Genomic DNA, 17,800 nt, shown 5'->3' on the forward strand with positions numbered 1-17,800 from the left:
CAATATTGTGTTACTCCAGTGCTGCAGCTCCGGGCACTGTTTTCCTGACCTGCTGGTGATGGATGAGTTGCTGAAGTGACTGAGGACGATCTCCATTTGGGAGGTGCAACCTGCAAGTCATAGCCAGAAATTCACTATCTTCATGTAATTTCAGGGCATTAAGGTAAAGAGAGAAGTGCAATCAAACAGCCTGAAACAAATTAGACTTTCTCAACTATGCAATCTCTTAGTTGTGCCACTAAGTTTGGGTTTGGTTTCCTCATACACCCTAACTCTCATGTTGAGACAGCAACGTAATGTGTCACTGACAGGGTTATCAGCCTGTAACCTGATGGAGCCAAACCATCCTTTGTTTTATTTTCCCCTCTGCGTGCTGTGAATTGTCTGCGCACCACTTACATATCACTGTTTTAGTCTCCTTCTAAATCGATGTAATGAAGTATATCTGTTTCTGGTATGTGAATTCATCCATGTGATCTGTAGACATGTCCATCAGAGCCTTACTTTGAAAGTAGAAAGACAACTGAGCACAGAAGTGCTCATCCTTCACATATCACAGTTTGGAAGCACCCCAGCTGTAGTGATAGTGTTTGGTGCCACTCTGGCTGCTAAAGCTGCTAAGGAACTTTTGGGGATGTTCGTGGTCTTTTTGTTAGTGTTTTCTCCTTTTCCTTAGTACAAGCTGTGGCACGCTAACAAATAGTGGGACTTCAGGAAATGGGGGATGGTTTCTGGAAGTTCTTTCTGAGAGAAGCTGAAGTTAAATCACTTGGCATTTTGCTGCTTTAAGCATTCCTCTGTTAGTGCAGCATGCCTCATGACTGGCAGAGAATATCAAGCTTCATTCCCCTTCAGCTTGCTTCTTGCTTCTAGACCCCCAGACCTGGGAGCAAGAGGAGCTTGATGTGGCCATGACTCCAAGTAGCATCTTATTTTCAAAGAGCTGAAGTTATCTCTCAGCGTTTTATAAAATTGTATTTCTTTGGGCTGCTTAAATGTGTAGCTCGTCAAACAGTGCATAAAAACTTTGGAGATGCTCTCTATTAGAGCTGGCTGAATTACTTGGAATAAACATACCTAACATTTTTTCTTTCTGCAAAGTACTTGCAAAACTTTTTAAAGGCTGTTTTTCATGTGAAAGGTTTGCCTGACGTAAGACCAAGAGAATGCTGCTGATTGTTTGTTGCTGGGTAGTGACTGGCCACCTACTTCTATATTATTCAAAAGCCTTATCTAATCGGTAGGAACAGAATAAAGAAAACGTGGTGTGAATTTTCCCAAATGCATTTTTAGAAAGCAGAGGTTCTGCAAACAATTACATGACTTAAGCAAACATTTTGGGGAAAAAAAAAAACAGATTGTGAACAGTCTACAGATTTATTAGACTAAAGATTTCAGTAATTTTTCTGTGTACTCTTCCCCTGCTGCTCATTTGCCTAGATTTCTTCATCGTGGTAGTTTTAAAAACAAATGTGTAGTTGTTGTTTACACTAGCTATATCCTTCTAGGAGTAAACACTAATGCTGGATAGATATACATAACTTAAATACAAAAAGTACATTGACCTCAGGGAGATCAGGATTTACCAAAACAATGAGGAGGAGCAGGCCACCGAAGTTTGCACAGCTGTCTCTCTATAGTCCATTAAATTGCATCCCGATGTACCCCTTTATCTCTCAGGGAAGTATTTCACTGCCCACCACCGGTTCAGGTAAGTGTAGCAGTGAATTGATCCCAGTTGCTTTGCCATGCAGTTACAGGAGCTCAGCAATTTGTGTGTGTGCTGAGCTATGTGGTATTGCTCGGGTCAAAGGCCAGTTGTGCATGAGTCAGTGCTGCTCCTTATTGTGGGGCTTTCTCTTGAAATGCTGCTGCAGCCTCTAACCCACCAGAGGAACAGAAATGTCTTTACAGGACACCCATATACCTTCCTCAGCTTGCTTTGATGAGTTTGCTGGCCAGCATCTGCGTGGTGTTTAACATTGCCTCAAGTGACACTGAAGACATGTCCCATCTGCTTTTTTCCTGCCATTCTCTTGTGCCAGGCAGCGTTTTGTTCTCTCTGCCTGCCCCCAGCCGTGGGATCAGTTAACTTGGAGCCAAGATCATGAAAACTACAGACTTTGCCCTTCTTCTGCAGACTGCCTTCGACATGTCGTCTCCCAAGGCTGGCGTTCTTTTTCTCCGCAAGCATTTGCAGTCACATTAAATCTTGATGGCAATAACAGCACAGATATCTAACTGACCACCCAGTTCTGAACCTGTATGTGATCAGTCTGGCTAATGAAATTCGGGTAACAGTGCTGGGATAATATGTTCAGCAGGGGAACGTAGTAATACCCTCCGTGCCTACACGCACGACTTGTCTTCAGGACCGGTAGGCACTTGCTCTCAGCTTGCCATCAGCGCATGTAGGCAGGATGGAGCAGAGCAGTGATGCTGCAGGAGGGGACAGGTGCTGGGATGGTTTCCTCTTAGGCTGGGATCCTCTGCCAGAGTGCCCTGGCTTTGCCTGGAAGAATTTTGGCTGGGGAAGGCTGTGACTCAGTAGGCATAAGTGCTGCCTGCTGGGACTGCCAAGGCCACGCGGATGTTCCCAGCAGATGCAACAGCAGTATTTCACATGGGTGGCGGCCAAGAGTAGGAGACTGAAGGAAATCCACCTACAGGAGTGTGTAACTTCCTCTTTTGGTTGTGCGTGTGTAAATTACAATGGCAATGGAGAAGTGCAGCAGCCTTAGTAATTCCCTCTCTGCCCTGCCCCCTCCCTCTAAACTCCTAAATGTCATACGTGCGTGTGACTAGCTTGTCTGTTTTCTGATTTTTTTATCCCAAATTGCAAGAAGCCTGTATGACTCAGTCCAAAATAGTTCCTTCTCTTACGATACTTGTGAGGGGATTTTGCTAACTCTCCTTTTTTTGCTAGAATGTCTTCATTTGCTCCCATGCACAGTGCTGTGGAGACTGGGATTTTGGAAGAGGTTTGAGCTGAGTGAAGCTGACGATGCTTTTAAGCATATGGCTTGTCTTCTGATACACCTCCAGGAGAGAGCTGTTTACAGAAGGGGGATTGAGAAAGGAGAGACTGGATTAGAGAGTTGAACTCTTTTTCTATATTTGTCTTTGAAAACAAAAATGAAGAGCTAGTCAGATACTCATTGTTTTGGTGTTGAAGTGACATGGAAGTGCTTTTTGCTGCAGTAACGCACCGAAGGTAGTAGCACGGGTAGGGAGTCAACTACAGGGCAAAATAAGTGTATTGAGAGCTTTTAAGTGGGATCTATAGTGGCTGAGGGTTGCTTCTGCCATCTTATTTACAGTACCCGCCAGCACTGGGCCTAAGAGAGAAAAATGGCCCTTACTGGTTACCCTCCTGTTGGAGGAGCACCTCACAGTGTCGTGAAAAGGTTTTTGCTATGGGGACTCGCCTTGTACACAACCTTGAAAAATACACATCAGTCTTCACCCCTTGAATGTTTATGAGAATAAAGAAGAAACAGCTTACCATACATGAAATATCTTTTTTTTTTTATGGTGAAGATGTGGCAGCCTTTAGCCATCTGATGGCTGTTTGTTTACTGCTCATGAGTTCCTCCTGGTGCAGGGCTGACCCACCTGAAAACCAGCAGCTTTCCCGTTAAGAGTTATCGCTGCCATCAGATGAGGTAGGATCAAAGAGGTATGGAAATAACTTGTCCCTTGGATGATTTGTAATCAAAACTACATCGGCAGGTGGCTGAAGGATACTCTACGTCATTTCCACCTGTATTGCACCTGTTTTATGTCTTAAGGAAACAGTCTGTCCCAGGACTCTCAATCTTAGACACTGTATAGGCCCTCAATTCACCTCTGTTTTTTGGGCAAGGGAGGTGACTTTGCGAGGTATTGGGATTTCTCGTGTGTTCTTAGGAAAGGTACACATCTGAAAATTAATTCAGAAAGCGTTCAAGTACATGCATGTGACAAATAATACATTTTAGGTGGGAATTTTGTTTTTCTTTATTAAAATAATAATCATGCTATGCAGAGTAGATCCACTCTCTTAACCACATAGCATACTTTTGTATTTGGAAAATCTTTTATTTTTGCTGTTAGAGGTGATAAAATAAACCACAGTAATTAAAACTAAGGCTGTGTTAGGTCACTTTTTATGATTTTTTCCACTTAAATTTTGAAATGCCAGGTTAAAAATAAATGGGGGGAGGGAAGGGGAGGTCTACATTTTTTTATTTTTTTATTTTATTTTTTTTTTTACCTTTAGGCGTGAACATTCTGGCTCATCATTCCAGCTTTTTCAGTTCCTTACCTCTGACAGACTTTCAGAAAGTTCAAACTTGTTCTGTTGAGTTTATTTTTTTATAGCCTTTTTTTAGATGGTTTCCTTTTCAGCCACCTGCAGTGCTCTTTGCAATTGCACATGTTCATCTCCTATGAAGTTGCTTTTTCTGGCACACAAAATGCTTTTCATTTGACATACAATTTTGTTCTACTCCCATGGTGGTTCTTTAGCGAGTCCAAACTACTGAAGAAGCCTTTTAATTTTTCCTTTCTGTCCTTGTGCTTTTCTTCAGTCAAGATTATATTTAGATTTGTATGTTTTGTTTAATTCTAGACAAGTGCATTGCTTCCAGTAAGGAAAAGGAGGACTCATTCAGCCACTTTAAAATGCTGAAATTCTCATGTGGGAGCTTGCATAAGCGTATTTTTTCTTGTTTTTCAAATGAACCTACTCATGCATGCATATCTTGAGGAATACCCAGCAAAAATGCAATTCAGAATGACTAAAATCCAATTTCAGGTACTGAAATAAACCCGTGCATACAGTTGGGATTTTGACTTTGCATAAGCAAAAGCATTTATCTGATTTTGTGCTTTTTGAAGACTGAACACAAAGTTAACACGTTATGACTGCACGTCCCAACTGTTGTTCTGTCAGCATCAATCAGGAGGGCTGTACACTTGAAGCACTTCTCCTTTGAAGTGTCTTCTATTTTAAAGACCACTTCTAATCGGCAGATTTGTTGCATTCTTGGCTTGTTTTCAAATATAATTAATAAGCCATTGGTTCCGTTTAGGTGGGTTTTTGTCTGGAAACTTGTGCTAGCAATGCAACTGGTGTTAATTAATCATTAAAATGTGTACTCGGTTGATGGTGTAGAACATCTCTTCTCTTCTAGCAAGCTGTAGATGTACCTTTATTGTTCCTTTATCGGGATCGTGTCTTGGTGAAGAAAGGATGAGGGGAGCAGGGACGACTGAATACACACAGAATCATGCAGAGTCATCTAGGTTGGAAGAGACCTCCAAGATCACCGAGTCCAACCTCTTACCTAACACTAACAAGTCCTCCACTAAAACATATCACTAAGCTCTACATCTAAAACCCTTTTAAAGACCTCCAGGGATGGTGACCCAACCACTTCCCTGGGCAGCCTATTCCAATGCCTAACAACCCTTTCAGTAAAGAAGTTTTTCCTGATATCCAACCTAAATCTACCCTGCTGCAACTTTAGCCCATTCCCCCTTGTCCTATCACGGGGCACGTGGGAGAATAGACCAAAAAGGACACTGTCCTTCCCAAAGGGGTTTGTTGCAGAGCAAAGAACTCACGTGGATGGCTAGCGATTGTTAACCTGCCAGGAGCTGTGGTTTTGAGCTGATAGAGCTGGTTCTGTGCTTCCTGTCGCAAAACAGTTGTGAAGTGGTGGTGTGCCTTCACCCACAGCTCAATCTCCACAAATATTGGAAAGCGTGTTCTGGAGAGATTGGGGACTTTGTTAGAGCAGGGAATAATGCCATGGAAGCTGCTGCTGTCCCCCACAACTCCTGACTTTTGATGATGAAAAGCCAGGTAGAGGGCAATTTCACATAATCTTTCTGTCTCCACTTCTTTGTGTTCTCCCATAGAGATCTACATTGGTGGTGTATTTTTTTTTCCTACCTGTTTATTATACACAGGCTCTTGAAGAGGGACTTGAAGAAGCATTTGAATGTGAAAGACCAAAAAAAAAAAAAAGCTAGAAAAAATATCATATTGTGTGCCCCATGAACATGTATTAGAGGTGATTGGAGGGTTTTGTTTTTTTTTAAAAAAATGAATTGTGTACACAGCACACTTCAATAAGAAGTGCATATATAATTGGTCTGCACAAATGGTTAAAATCGGTAGTAGGGTTTGCCGAAGCATAGGAATTGATACCTAACTCACTTCTGTATTTTCACCAGCAATTAAAACATCGATGGACACTCTTTGACGGAGAAACCCCAGGTATCTTTGTCACTGCTTTTGGCAGCGCTCGGGGCAGGTATTGGTGGCAGCCCGGCCCGTACACAAGCCCCACGGAGCTCGGCCTGTGTGGGCTCGGGGCGCGGGTGGCGGCCTTGGAGCCAGCCCGAGCAGCAGAGCAACTGGCTTGGCACAGCACAGGAAGTCTGGCAGAGCCAGGAATAGAGCTGCTGCAATCTGCCGTCTTCCAGTCTCTTGCTCCTAGCCGCAGAGCCATCCCACCTCTTCCCTTCACTCGACTGACATCCCGGCAGACAGCCTCCTCCTGCGTTCGGGGCCAGCTGCCTTCGCGGCGCTTTCTGACCTCCGTGCTCCAGATGTTTGAAGTTCCATTTCCCCCATGCTTCTGTGAACTTTAGCAAAGTGCTTCTGGCATTTCACCAATGCAGCCGGGGAGGAGGGAAGACTGTTGCCTTAACCGTTTTCTCTCCGCAATGAGGGTCTCCACAGAGCTGCTGAACTCTCTTCCTCTGCAGGACTTCAACTCCATTTGTCGTCAGTTGCCATCTGCCAGCCTTCGTTCCCACATCTCTCTCCTTGTTCCCAGAAATACTCTGTAGGTCTCCCCTCCGTATGCCGTGTTAACATCCTCTTCCTTTCAGCTGCGGGGCCGGCGGTGAGGATGTGATGAGGTGCCCTTGTGACTCTTCAGAGATGTTCCTCGTTTACAGAGCCTAATTCTGCGAGGTGACATTTCACAGGCCAGGCTTGCTGAGTTCCTTCAGCTGCCCCATTTCATCTCAGCATCTCCTGCAAGCAGGCTGTTTTAGTAGCTGTTAGAGGATAACATGAGGAGCCTCCTTTCTTTCCTCCAGTTCTGTGTGAAGGATGAGTGTGTGTCCTCCATGGCAGTCCTGTTTCCAGTTGGCACCAGGAGAGAAAAGTCAAGCATGAACTTGAGTCCAGCTCTTGGACTAGTGGGTTGCTTTCCTTGCTCTGATTCTTGTCCTAGAGTGTCACGCACCCGCTGCCGGCCCCTCCAGCGTGTCCTTGCTTTCTGTCCCCTTTCTGCTCAGTTTCTCCAGCAAAGTATGTGACTAGATTTGCCAATAGGGTACTCTGAAAAGGATCTATATAAATAATCCTTTTGCTGAACAAAGCTCTTCTCTCTCCTTTTCAAGGCTGCTGTATGTGCAACTTCCCAATTTCCAAAATGCAGTCTGTGGTCTTTCAGTCCAATAGTGAACCCTGCTCTTCTTTTGGAAGGAAGGTTTCTAGTTTCAGAACAGCAAGAGGGCCAAAGGTGAGGCTGTTTGTCTATGGCCAGTAAGCTTTAAGCCTGTTTCTCTTCCTTTGAGCTTCTTGATTTTAATGAGGCTCATCAGTGTATCAGCAACCCCCTCTCCCCACTTTTTAAAAAGATATATCAGTACTTTAACACTTTAACGCTTGCAAGCACCTGCTCTGTTGGTCAGAAATCAGTTTTCTGTTAAGTTTGCCCTGCATCTGACTTGCTCCAGCTTCAGATATTCCTTCATCGAGTTAAATTTCTTGAGCAGGATGTGCTATGGACTTCTGTGGTGTACTACCCCACTGCCTCCCATGCCCAATTTTCCTGATATCCCAGGCAAAATATTTATGTAAAGGTAGAAAATATGTTTAGATTTCTGACGTTTTAGTTCAGTTTTGCAGAAAATCTGGTCTGCTTTATGCTGATGACTGTTGCTAGGAGAATCTGAGAAAAATCTGCTGGTGTGTATAAAGAAAAAGATTTAAATTCTAAAGTCAAGGGCCAGCTTCGTAGGATAAACTGAAAAACAATCTGCCTTCAGACATAGATGACATCCAGTTGTATAAGTAGACTGAAACTGTGAAAATAAAACACACTCATCACTTTTCAGCATCCTCTCCTCCCCAACACTGAATGATATTAGTAAAAGGCATTGCTAGCAGTGTGTGTATCTGCAGATACGTAAAAATTGTATGCACTTATGTATGTGTTACCTCTGGAAATGGGACTTGATATTTCTTTCGCAATTCTTCCTTTGTCCTGTCTATAGCCTTTCCCCTTCAGGTGGATGTAAACATTTTATAGAAATTCTAAGTTGCTGTATATATGTTGATGACCTTAGTTCATTGTGTTAATCTATAAAATCTCTTGATTATGAACCCTGCCTGTGGTAAAAGGAAGGTGATACATCAGATTAAGAGGCAAGGCTTATCTGGGTCCTCTAGCCTTTCACCTTAGGAGGCCGGGATTTCTCAGGGCTTCAGGAGATGAAGCTGTCTGGAGAGGTCTGTCCTACTGCTGGAACTTGTCTGTATGCTGAAGGGAATGTGAGAGAAACTCTTATCTATAAACCTACAAGAAAACTTTGCTGGGTTTGCAGCTCAGGAACTGTGACTCCTAAATCTATTTCAGTTGCCTCCTACGTTGCTAGAGGTTACGGGCAACCTGTCTTGCATGGTGCAGCTTCAGAAAGCATGGCAGGAGATTCTGGGTTATTACGGATTATTGTTCACTTTAAACATTGATTAAAGAAAATTCAGGGAAGGGAATGAGGTTTTAGGACTTGACTAAGCTTTTGATCCATTCTTTGATCAAGGCTTGGAAGAGGGGTGGGAAGAGGCAGATGCCCCCCAGGTTGCCCGGTTCCATTCTGTAACTGGGTCGGTGCAGACACAGATGGGGTGTTCAAGGTACCCCTCGTCAGTGGTTGACTGTTGGGATTCCCAGTGCCAGTAGGGCCTCAAACCAGGGAGGATTCACCTCTTTGTGGGTGCAGCCTGTATGTTTGTTTGTTTATTGACAGACATTTAAATCTGCACGTGTGAGGAAATGTGAGTATGGGTACCAAGCATCCTCATGTTTGATAAAGACCTACATCTCTTTCATCTCCAGTTGATAACTGATAGTCAGGAACGATAGCAGCTATACATGCCTGGAACTCCTTAGTTCTCTTTAGTAGATTCTTTTATGTATTTATGTATCTTGAAGGAGAAGAAGGGGAAAGAAACAGCCAAATTCCTTAACAGATCTTTTTATAATCATTACAAAGTTTGTTCATTCTTAAGCAAGATGAAAGGCTTTTATTTCTGTAGGTGAATTCTTGAGGCTCTTGAACACTATTTTGATGGGTATCACACAATATATAAGCAATGATAATGAAGTCAAATACTTGTTCCTTGCACGTTGATCAAGAGTTAATGAAAGATATAATTTGTAATACTGTGTAGATATCTGTAGGTGATGTCTCCAAGGAGGAGGAAAGAACCCCAAACCATTCATGCTTTTTCATGCTTGTTGTGCCTTGAACTCCTGACTGATCTTTTCTCTAGAATTTCTCTTGCAGTGTATGTTCACATTTCCATCTGTCGAATATACTAAGCTTTCTTTTGAATTTTCTTCACGAAATAATAGTGTGAGATGGGCTCTCCCTGAAGTTAACTGTCTGAGCTCATTAAAGCTGGAGATCTAACTAATCTTTTTTGTAGGTCGAACGGACTTCAGTGCAGGTAGTCTGTACAATGTGTGTTGTCCAGGGTCCCTTCAGTGGCATTATTTGATTAACTGTAACTTGTTTATTTAAAAAGTCTCATTAAATGTGCTTTCTTTATGGAAGTAGCAGTGGGATAAGTGTTTCTAAACCAGAACAGGTTAATGTTTCCAGTCTCATCAGATTGTTTAACTTCAGGAAAACTTAGGGTGTAGACTATATAGCAAGACACTGAAATAAAATCTGCTGTTTTGGAGAATGACAATAAGGGCTAATTTTAAAGTTGGATCTAGGAACAGAACTGTAAAGAGTAATTTTTTTTATTTAGGGGATGCTGAAAGCACCTCAGTGTTTTCTTTCTTAAGTTTCCTTTGGTTAACACTACAATTGACAGGCTGGGTGTATGAACCTGTAGTACTTAATAGAAAATGTGTGTTTACTAGAACAAGTTAATGTTTATTTTGATGTTTGTTAATCTGTAGAATTAACATCTGTGTAGTTATCTCACTGTCCCTGGGGGTGTTTAAGGAAAGGTTGGACCTTGTGCTTAGGGACGTGGTTTAGTGGGTGACATTGGTAGGGGTATGGTTGGACCAGATGATCTTGAAGGTCTTTTCCAACCTTAATGATTCTGTGATTCCATATTTTACTGCTATAAGCAGCTAAGTCAGAAGCTGCAGATAGAATCACAGATAGTAAAACAGATCTTACTATTCATATTCAAATACAAGCAAGCTTGGAATCAAGACAGTTGTACCAGGAAGGAAATGAAACTCCTTTCTCTGCACCGCTCCCTGCCGCATGCATTGCAGGGTTTTATTGACTAGGCTCAATCTGAAGCTTGTGCCTCTGCCCAGTATTTTATAACATCAAGCAAAATTTCTGCTGAAAGCAGATACCGTATTTGATGGCTTGCTAGCCTGACTTGATACGTCAAATCTAGTGTTGCAATTGTTTTGTTGTTGACTAGAAATCCTACTTTTATCTTTATGGCATTCTTTTCCCTTATGTTGCCAGCAATTCAGTCTTTGATGACGGGGATTTCACTGCCCTCAGATATGAAATGAATGAAGTCCTGTTCTCTTTGTTAACTTGCTGTTTAATAGCACTGACCCTAGCAAGGCCTGTAACTCTCAATTCGGGTTTGTAGAGATGACTTGCAGGCAGTCCAGCACCAGCTTCGTGCAGGTCCATTTGCCAAGACTCAGTGCAGGTAATGTGTAGTTGCACCAAATATGCTGGGAAGATGGGGCTGGGAAGTGGTAAGGGGTCGTGCTGCATGCAAGGCTGCTGTCTCGTGTCTGTGCTTTTGCTCATATAAAGTAATTCTAACCTACGTTGCTAACATCTAGGTGTGTGTAATGCTGATTTGCCCTGTAATCAGGGCTTTACTTCATTTCAAATCAAGTTTCAGTAATAGACTCAACCCCATATTCAACCACAAACTGAAAAGGGGAAAAAGGGAAACAATGTCAAAATTAGGGAGCGCTGTTGCTAATAACACGCAGTTCTGCCTTCCTTTTCTCCTTGCTTTCTCTTAAATAGCAGCTTCAGGTGGCCTGTGGAGTTTGAGCCTACGTTTGTTCTTGTCTGAATGAACCTGGAGCCAAACTGAAAAATTACCTCCTCGCAGATCTTTGCAGCACAGTGCAGTTGTTTGAAGGACATTTATGATATGATTTAAAAAAAATAAATCTTAAATTTTTGTATGAAATGGCCTGAAAAACTGTCATTAAAAATGGTGGCATAATTTTAGGATTTTTTTTGTCTAATGTATGTTGAATATTACAGTTTTAAATCAAGGAAATGCCCTTGAAGTGACTTTTCACTCACCCGTGAAGACATGGGTGAAAGTGGTGTTGATTTTTAAAAAAAAACCTTAGTTTGTAGCTTCTTATAAATTAAATTATTAAAATATTTTTGGGGTTTCATCTGCCTACTGTTTTTATGTGATAACCATGAGGACTGGGTTCTTCCCTCTGCTGTTAGCCCACTCTTCCCAAAAGCCTGGCAGCTTTTCCTGGGTCTTCAGTGCCACAAAGAGCTTTTCCTCATCTCCTCACCAGGTGAGGGTGTGCGCTCATTTAGGCTGGTTCTTGAGGAGCTGGAGAGCAGCATAGTGGGAAGCCTTAAGCAGAGTTTTTCTGCACGATGCTTCTGGCATATCAGTTAATTTAGCACAGATCTGAAAGGTGTTTATCTGGTGTGAATCCGTGGTATTGGTGCAGTGAGTTGTCTTGGCCTTCAGGACAGCCTGATACTGGCAACAGCTGATGAGTTGATTAAAAAAAAAAAAAGTCTGCACTTTACCAACTGGGCTTACATTTAATGATATATTCTGTGGCTCTGTGAGTATGTGGCTCATAAAAGTGGTTTGAGATGCAGGGGCTCAATATTATGGAGATGACCAAAGCTTGAAGTTGATTTTTTTAATCTGATCCTTATGTATGTGGGCTTCATTAAACTATTGAGATATTTCCCTGAATTAGCTTGGCCAGGTATACTGCAGCCTCTGTCTCTGTAAAGGATTTGTCGAGGGCATCTTGCACGCTTTAGAGCATGGGTAGAGCTGTGTCAGCGGCACACAAAAGGAAAAAATTCAATTCTTGCTGCATCATTGCTGCACTCCACTTGGCCTTGAGGCTACTTCTGAGAAAGCAAACAGTTAAAGTTTAACTCCACATCCTGTTGATCCACTGCTTCTTTCAAATGGTTGGAAGCAGACAGATAGCGGAGGCAGCTAATCATTAACAGTCCCTTCAACCTCCAAGCTCAACTTTGCTTCTGGAATTAGCTGGCATGTTCCCTAGCACTTAGTTGCAGTGGCAGAGGGGTTTAGCTTAAATTTGCTTCCTAAAGAAAACATGTGCTTCTGGAAGGGCTGGCTTTCCTCTTCTCCAAATCAGTACAGTGCTGGACTTCTTCCTTCTGGATGATGTCGTCTAGGAGTGAGAATCCCATCCCCATTTCCAAAACCTTAGATTACGCCACACAGTTGTTTCAGAATGAACCCAGTGTACTTGAAGCTGGTCTGCATGTTCCCTGGTGCATGTTAACCTGTGCGAACCCAAGCCTGTTTGCCACATTTTGCTTCTCCTCATCTCTGAAGTTTAGAATTAGGTCTCGTGTATGAAATGGCAAGCCACCTACTGCTGAGCCGTCCCGTTACCACATCCAAGTGGGCACCAGCTCACAGCTGCAGGTGCCAGCTGTGGCCAGTGCTCAGGATGGCCTGGTTTGGCTGTTACCCGGTGTGTTTGGCTTGTCTCACTTGGGAATTAGCTGTTGTCTGGCTGGACAGCTATGCTATCCTCCTAGAAATGGCTTTTTCTTCTTTTTGGAAGTGAAAAAATCAAGGCTCTCTTGCCTATGACTAAACGATAAACTTCCACATCACCATCAAGCAAATTAATACAAATACAACAATGAACAACTGTTGTGCTTTGTATTGTCTGCTGAGCACGCAACAGTTCACATGCATTGTTATGTGCAAAGCATATGTTTGGAGCCTTGGCTTTGCACAGGGCAAAACACCACCTTGCTTTTCTAGTGTACCAGATGCGGGAAGTAAGAGCTGCAGTCTCGCTTGCTTTGAGCAGCAAATCTCTTATTCTCTGCTCTAGTAATTTATGGAATTCATTGTTCATTGCAGGGAGGAAAAGTCAGTCTTCATGAGCCACCTGCTAGGAAAAGATGCATGCTTTTGTACTGTGAAGAGCTTTGTTTTTTTTCTTTGTCATCAACATTAAGAGAACTGTTAGTATAAAGATGCATTTTTGTCCACACTGAACAAAAATTAATTTATTAGTAGCAACAGATTCTGCTCATAAGAGTGAAGTAAAAATATGAATTTCAGTGTGCACAGTAGCATTTTAAAACGTCCTCTTTTAAGACCCTGTAGCGTGTGCCTTAAGATGACATTCTCTGTGGCATCCCGTGTTGTTTAGGTGACTTTGAAGCGTTTATTTTTTACCTGTGCAGTCCTCATGTATTACAAATGTGAGGAGTTGCACCTTAGAGTTCTGCAAGATAGTTTGAGGCATTGCATTTTAGTGGCTCACTGAACAAAAGGGTTCAAGTTGTACAGAGGAATTGGAAGAGAGATGATCTAAGAATGTGTAGCAGAATACTCAAATAATGGCTCTTGATCTTGCTGAAAGCCAACTAAAAGACAGCACTAACACATTTCAGTCTCTAAAAGGAAAAGGACAAATAATAGCTTGAGTTGAAGAAACACAGGTAGTCTTGTTCTTAAGTCTTTGCTCTGTCTTCTGTGAAATCAGCTTCCAGAACGAACGTGGGTGCAGTGGCTGATGTATTTGATACTGATGTAATGACAAATGCTTCATGTCTAGGGTTGTCTAATTTAGAAAGGTGCTTTTTTTTTTTTTTTTTCCACCCTGACTGGCATTTTTTCAGGGTATGAGTATTTAGAACAATGAAGCTTGACCCAAAGCTTCCAAAACTTCATTGGGGTATGTAATTAACTTACTTCAAAAAAGCTAATGCAAACATACACACTTAATGTCTTGCATTGCTCTGGAAAAGTCAGAACTTTTATTTCTGTTATGATTCCTTACCTTTCAAAGTAAGACCCTTTTGCAGTATTACAGGCTGTCTATTATTTAGCTTTAAGCTGTGAAAACAAGCTTGCTCGATATCACTGCTTTTAGATGCTTCTCCACTTGTGTTCCCACTTGCAATCTGCAATGTCGTGTACTAAAGCTGTTGAAGAATTTCTTTCTATACTTAAGAAAATTAAACAGTATGAGAGCGTATACACTTGGTAAAGAGGGGGTAAAAGAGGGGGGTAGAAGAGTTATCAATTGAAGGAATTTGATAGTGAACTCTGAACACTGCTGACTTTTCTAGAAATTAGAAATGGTCATTTCCTCGATGCTTACCTTTTTCTTTTTCATCCTGCCTCATGTGGAGTGAAACACAAACTAATTTTATGCTTCATCTTTGGTTCTGCTTCACTAAACAAAACCTTGCTCTTGCTAATATCCACTTCAGCTTAGGGCATTTCTAGAGATGTACCCAAACCAGTACTGATGGGTGAAGAATTTTTTTTTTCTGAGCTTTGACACTCTGTCTGTTCAGGAGAAATTGATGCTTATAGACTAAGAATTATTTTCCTTAGTGGAAAAAGTGATGGTTTAATAGGTTTTCTTCAAAGTGACTTAGAGTGGTGGTTTTTGTCAGGTACCATTTTCAGCAATGAGATCCTGAGGTTCTGGTAACTACTTAAACCAGTAAATTAAATCCCTGGACCTTGAAATAGGCTTCCTAGAGGTGGGATTTGCTATGTCCATCTGATGTTTGATCTGTATTTGTTCTACCTCAAGAAGGGTTTAAGCAGCAGTTATCTTGCATGTAGAAGCACGCATCTGGTACGTGAAGCCTAGTATGATCCTTCACACAATGCAGGGCTGACCTTTCTTTGTCTCTTTAGGAATTTCCTAATATAATAATGGAGCTTAACATGAGTGTGGCAGTTATATTCCCTTACTTGCATCTCTAAGGCTCCATTTTATTCTTTCAGTAAACATGCTGTAAACAGTGTGACCGAGACTAGTGTCAGTGCTGAGATTGGTCCTTCCCTTTGCACACTGTTATTTGATATGCACTGATGGCTCTGCTGAAAGAAATTACCTCGCAGACTTCCCAAGCCTAGTCCCCCTCTGGGGCTCTGGGCAAACTGCTGAGCTTGTCTGTCCTGGTTTCCCAGCTGGGGAGTGGGAGTAATTTATTGCTGTTGTCACTCATAAGAATGTTGAGGGTTAATCTGCACATACTGTATCTGCATAGTGTCTTTAGAGCATCAAAGCAGTAATGTATAATTGTAATTTTATTATTAATATTGGTTATTTCATTAAAGCGTAATTTTCAAACAATGTTCATGTAGATTAAACTCATCTCGTCAATAATCTGGCATCCTTCCAGCAGCATTAACACAGTTCAGAATCTTTGTCTAATAGTGTAGCCTAAACATGTAGATAGCTCTGAAAAGAAAACAATAAATGCCTAAAGAAACCCGTACTTTCTTGTTTTCAATCTAGACTGTGGACATCCATAAAGAAAAGGTCGCTCGCAGAGAGATAGGCATTTTGACGACCAATAAGAACACATCAAGAACTCACAAAATTATAGCGCCAGCGAACATGGAGCGTCCTGTAAGGTATATTCGAAAACCTATAGACTACACGGTGCTGGATGATGTTGGCCATGGCGTAAAGGTAAGAATACTTGGACACTTCAGGACTCCAAGTAATACAGACCAGAAGATAGGGTTGGGGCAGAATGTTACTGACATAAGAATGTTTAGCTCACTTACGGTAGGAAGGACTGTGGGTTTGATACACTCCCACATGCAAATGTTTCAATAACAGAATAGATTGTTTTACCATGAGACATTTTTTGAGCAATGTTTGCCATAACCCTGTGACTGTCTATGGTAGTCAGTGTCTGGAAATACTGGCTCATGATCTTAGCTTAGTGACTTGTCAAAAAAAAGACATGACTGACTGCTAAAATTCTCACTACTTCCTCCCCTGATTGTCTCTGCCACTCCCTTTATTTCTTAAAGTACTGAGACAAATAAGTCACCTGTTATAGGGAAACTGGCTAGTGTTTTTTTTTTGGGGGGGAGAGGGGGAAGTGGGAACGGGGGGGACAGATAGTTAGTATTAAAATTTCAGTGGCTTTTGATATCTCTCTCCCATTTGTGCTTTTGGCAGCCTCATTTTTCTTCTCTCTAAATCAAACCTTTCATAAATTAATGTCTACATCTTGTGAAATCACCATGGTTAAAATGAATTACTATAACACCCTTTGCTCCCTGGACATCTTTTCATAGCAAATAATAACCGTGCATTCCCCCAGAGCAGGCCTTCAGGTATATTCAGTTCACAACAGTCTTCCCTTGAATAGAATTAAAAAGCTTTTATTCAAGACCTGTGTGTCCTCTAAAGCTAGATGTACTCTGGTCAGTTGGAGCAGCTAGATCAGCCCTTCAAGTGCCATTGGAATGGCTGAGCTCTTGAGGAACAGATCTTTCAGAATTAATGCAGAAGAGTGCCAAAGTATCTCCTGCATTGTAGTAACCCTGTGAATGCCTAGAGGGGTCCAATTCCAACACAGCTTAAAAAGCATCTCTATGCCATGACAGCTCAAGGCTATGAATTAATGTAGTGGCTTTCAACTACCTGACTTTAAATTTTTTTTTTAAATTTATTTTTTGGTAGCCAAACCTGTACTAAATCTGTAACTCTTTCACACTACTAATTTGAGATGGACTGGATTGAGCACAATCCTATGAAGAAGCCCGAAAGATAAGCCTCTTGAATAGCTGTAGAATAGAAACACTGGAGTCAGACCGACTTTTCTGCCTGCATGCAAGGAGAGAACTCAGTGAATAGAAAATTCAGGAATCCACAAATTCAACATCAGGATACTGTTTTCTATGTTTAAGTGCTCCAGGGTTCAGGTGCTGTAGAAGACTTTTTTTTTAATAGAATAATTAGTGCAGCAAAGCATCAGCTTCAAAGACTACTTGTGTTGTGCAGGCTCAAAACAAACTACTTGATCCCTAAATACTGAAGTTGTTAAGCTGTAGCAGTTGCATTTTCCAATATGACTACCTGCTCTTAGGAGTACTAGCATCTTTATTAATGGGACCCTTTTTATTCAGAGAGTGGAAAAGAGTGCTGTTTACCTATTTTCAGGCAGGTCTTATGGAATAATTTTAATAAAGCTTTTTTAACTCTCAGTGGTTTAATTCTGTATTACAAACTTGATCTGTTCAGAAGTGAAACAGTATCCAGTAATAACCACATGAGCAACTCATAAGTCAGCTAGAAGTTATATCTTGCTCTTGTTTCTTTGAGTAAGAAACGTAGAATCATAGAATCCTGAGTTGGCAGGGACCCACAAGGATCATTGAGTCCAACTTCTGGCTCCACACAGGACCACCCAAAAATCAGACAATGTGTCTGAGAGCGTTGTCCAAATGCTTCTTGAACTCCAGCAGGCTCGGTGCTGTGACCGCTGCCCTGAGGATCCTGTCCCAGTGCCG

At 41.8% G+C, this 17,800-nt stretch overlaps 1 protein-coding gene across 14 annotated transcripts in view; it reads left to right on the forward strand.

The window, feature by feature from the left end:
* Positions 1-17,800, forward strand: part of ABI1 (abl interactor 1) — an 80,332-nt gene that overhangs the window by 33,774 nt on the left and 28,758 nt on the right. For all 14 annotated transcript variants that reach the window (XM_035545525.2, XM_035545526.2, XM_035545515.2 and 11 more), the window contains exon 3: positions 15,786-15,962. In XM_035545525.2, coding sequence (XP_035401418.1) covers positions 15,786-15,962 — 177 coding nt within the window. The remainder of the gene's footprint in view (positions 1-15,785; positions 15,963-17,800) is intronic.

Source organism: Cygnus atratus, chromosome 2, assembly GCF_013377495.2.
Source record: "Cygnus atratus isolate AKBS03 ecotype Queensland, Australia chromosome 2, CAtr_DNAZoo_HiC_assembly, whole genome shotgun sequence".
In the NCBI taxonomy this organism is placed as follows: Eukaryota; Metazoa; Chordata; class Aves; order Anseriformes; family Anatidae; genus Cygnus; species Cygnus atratus.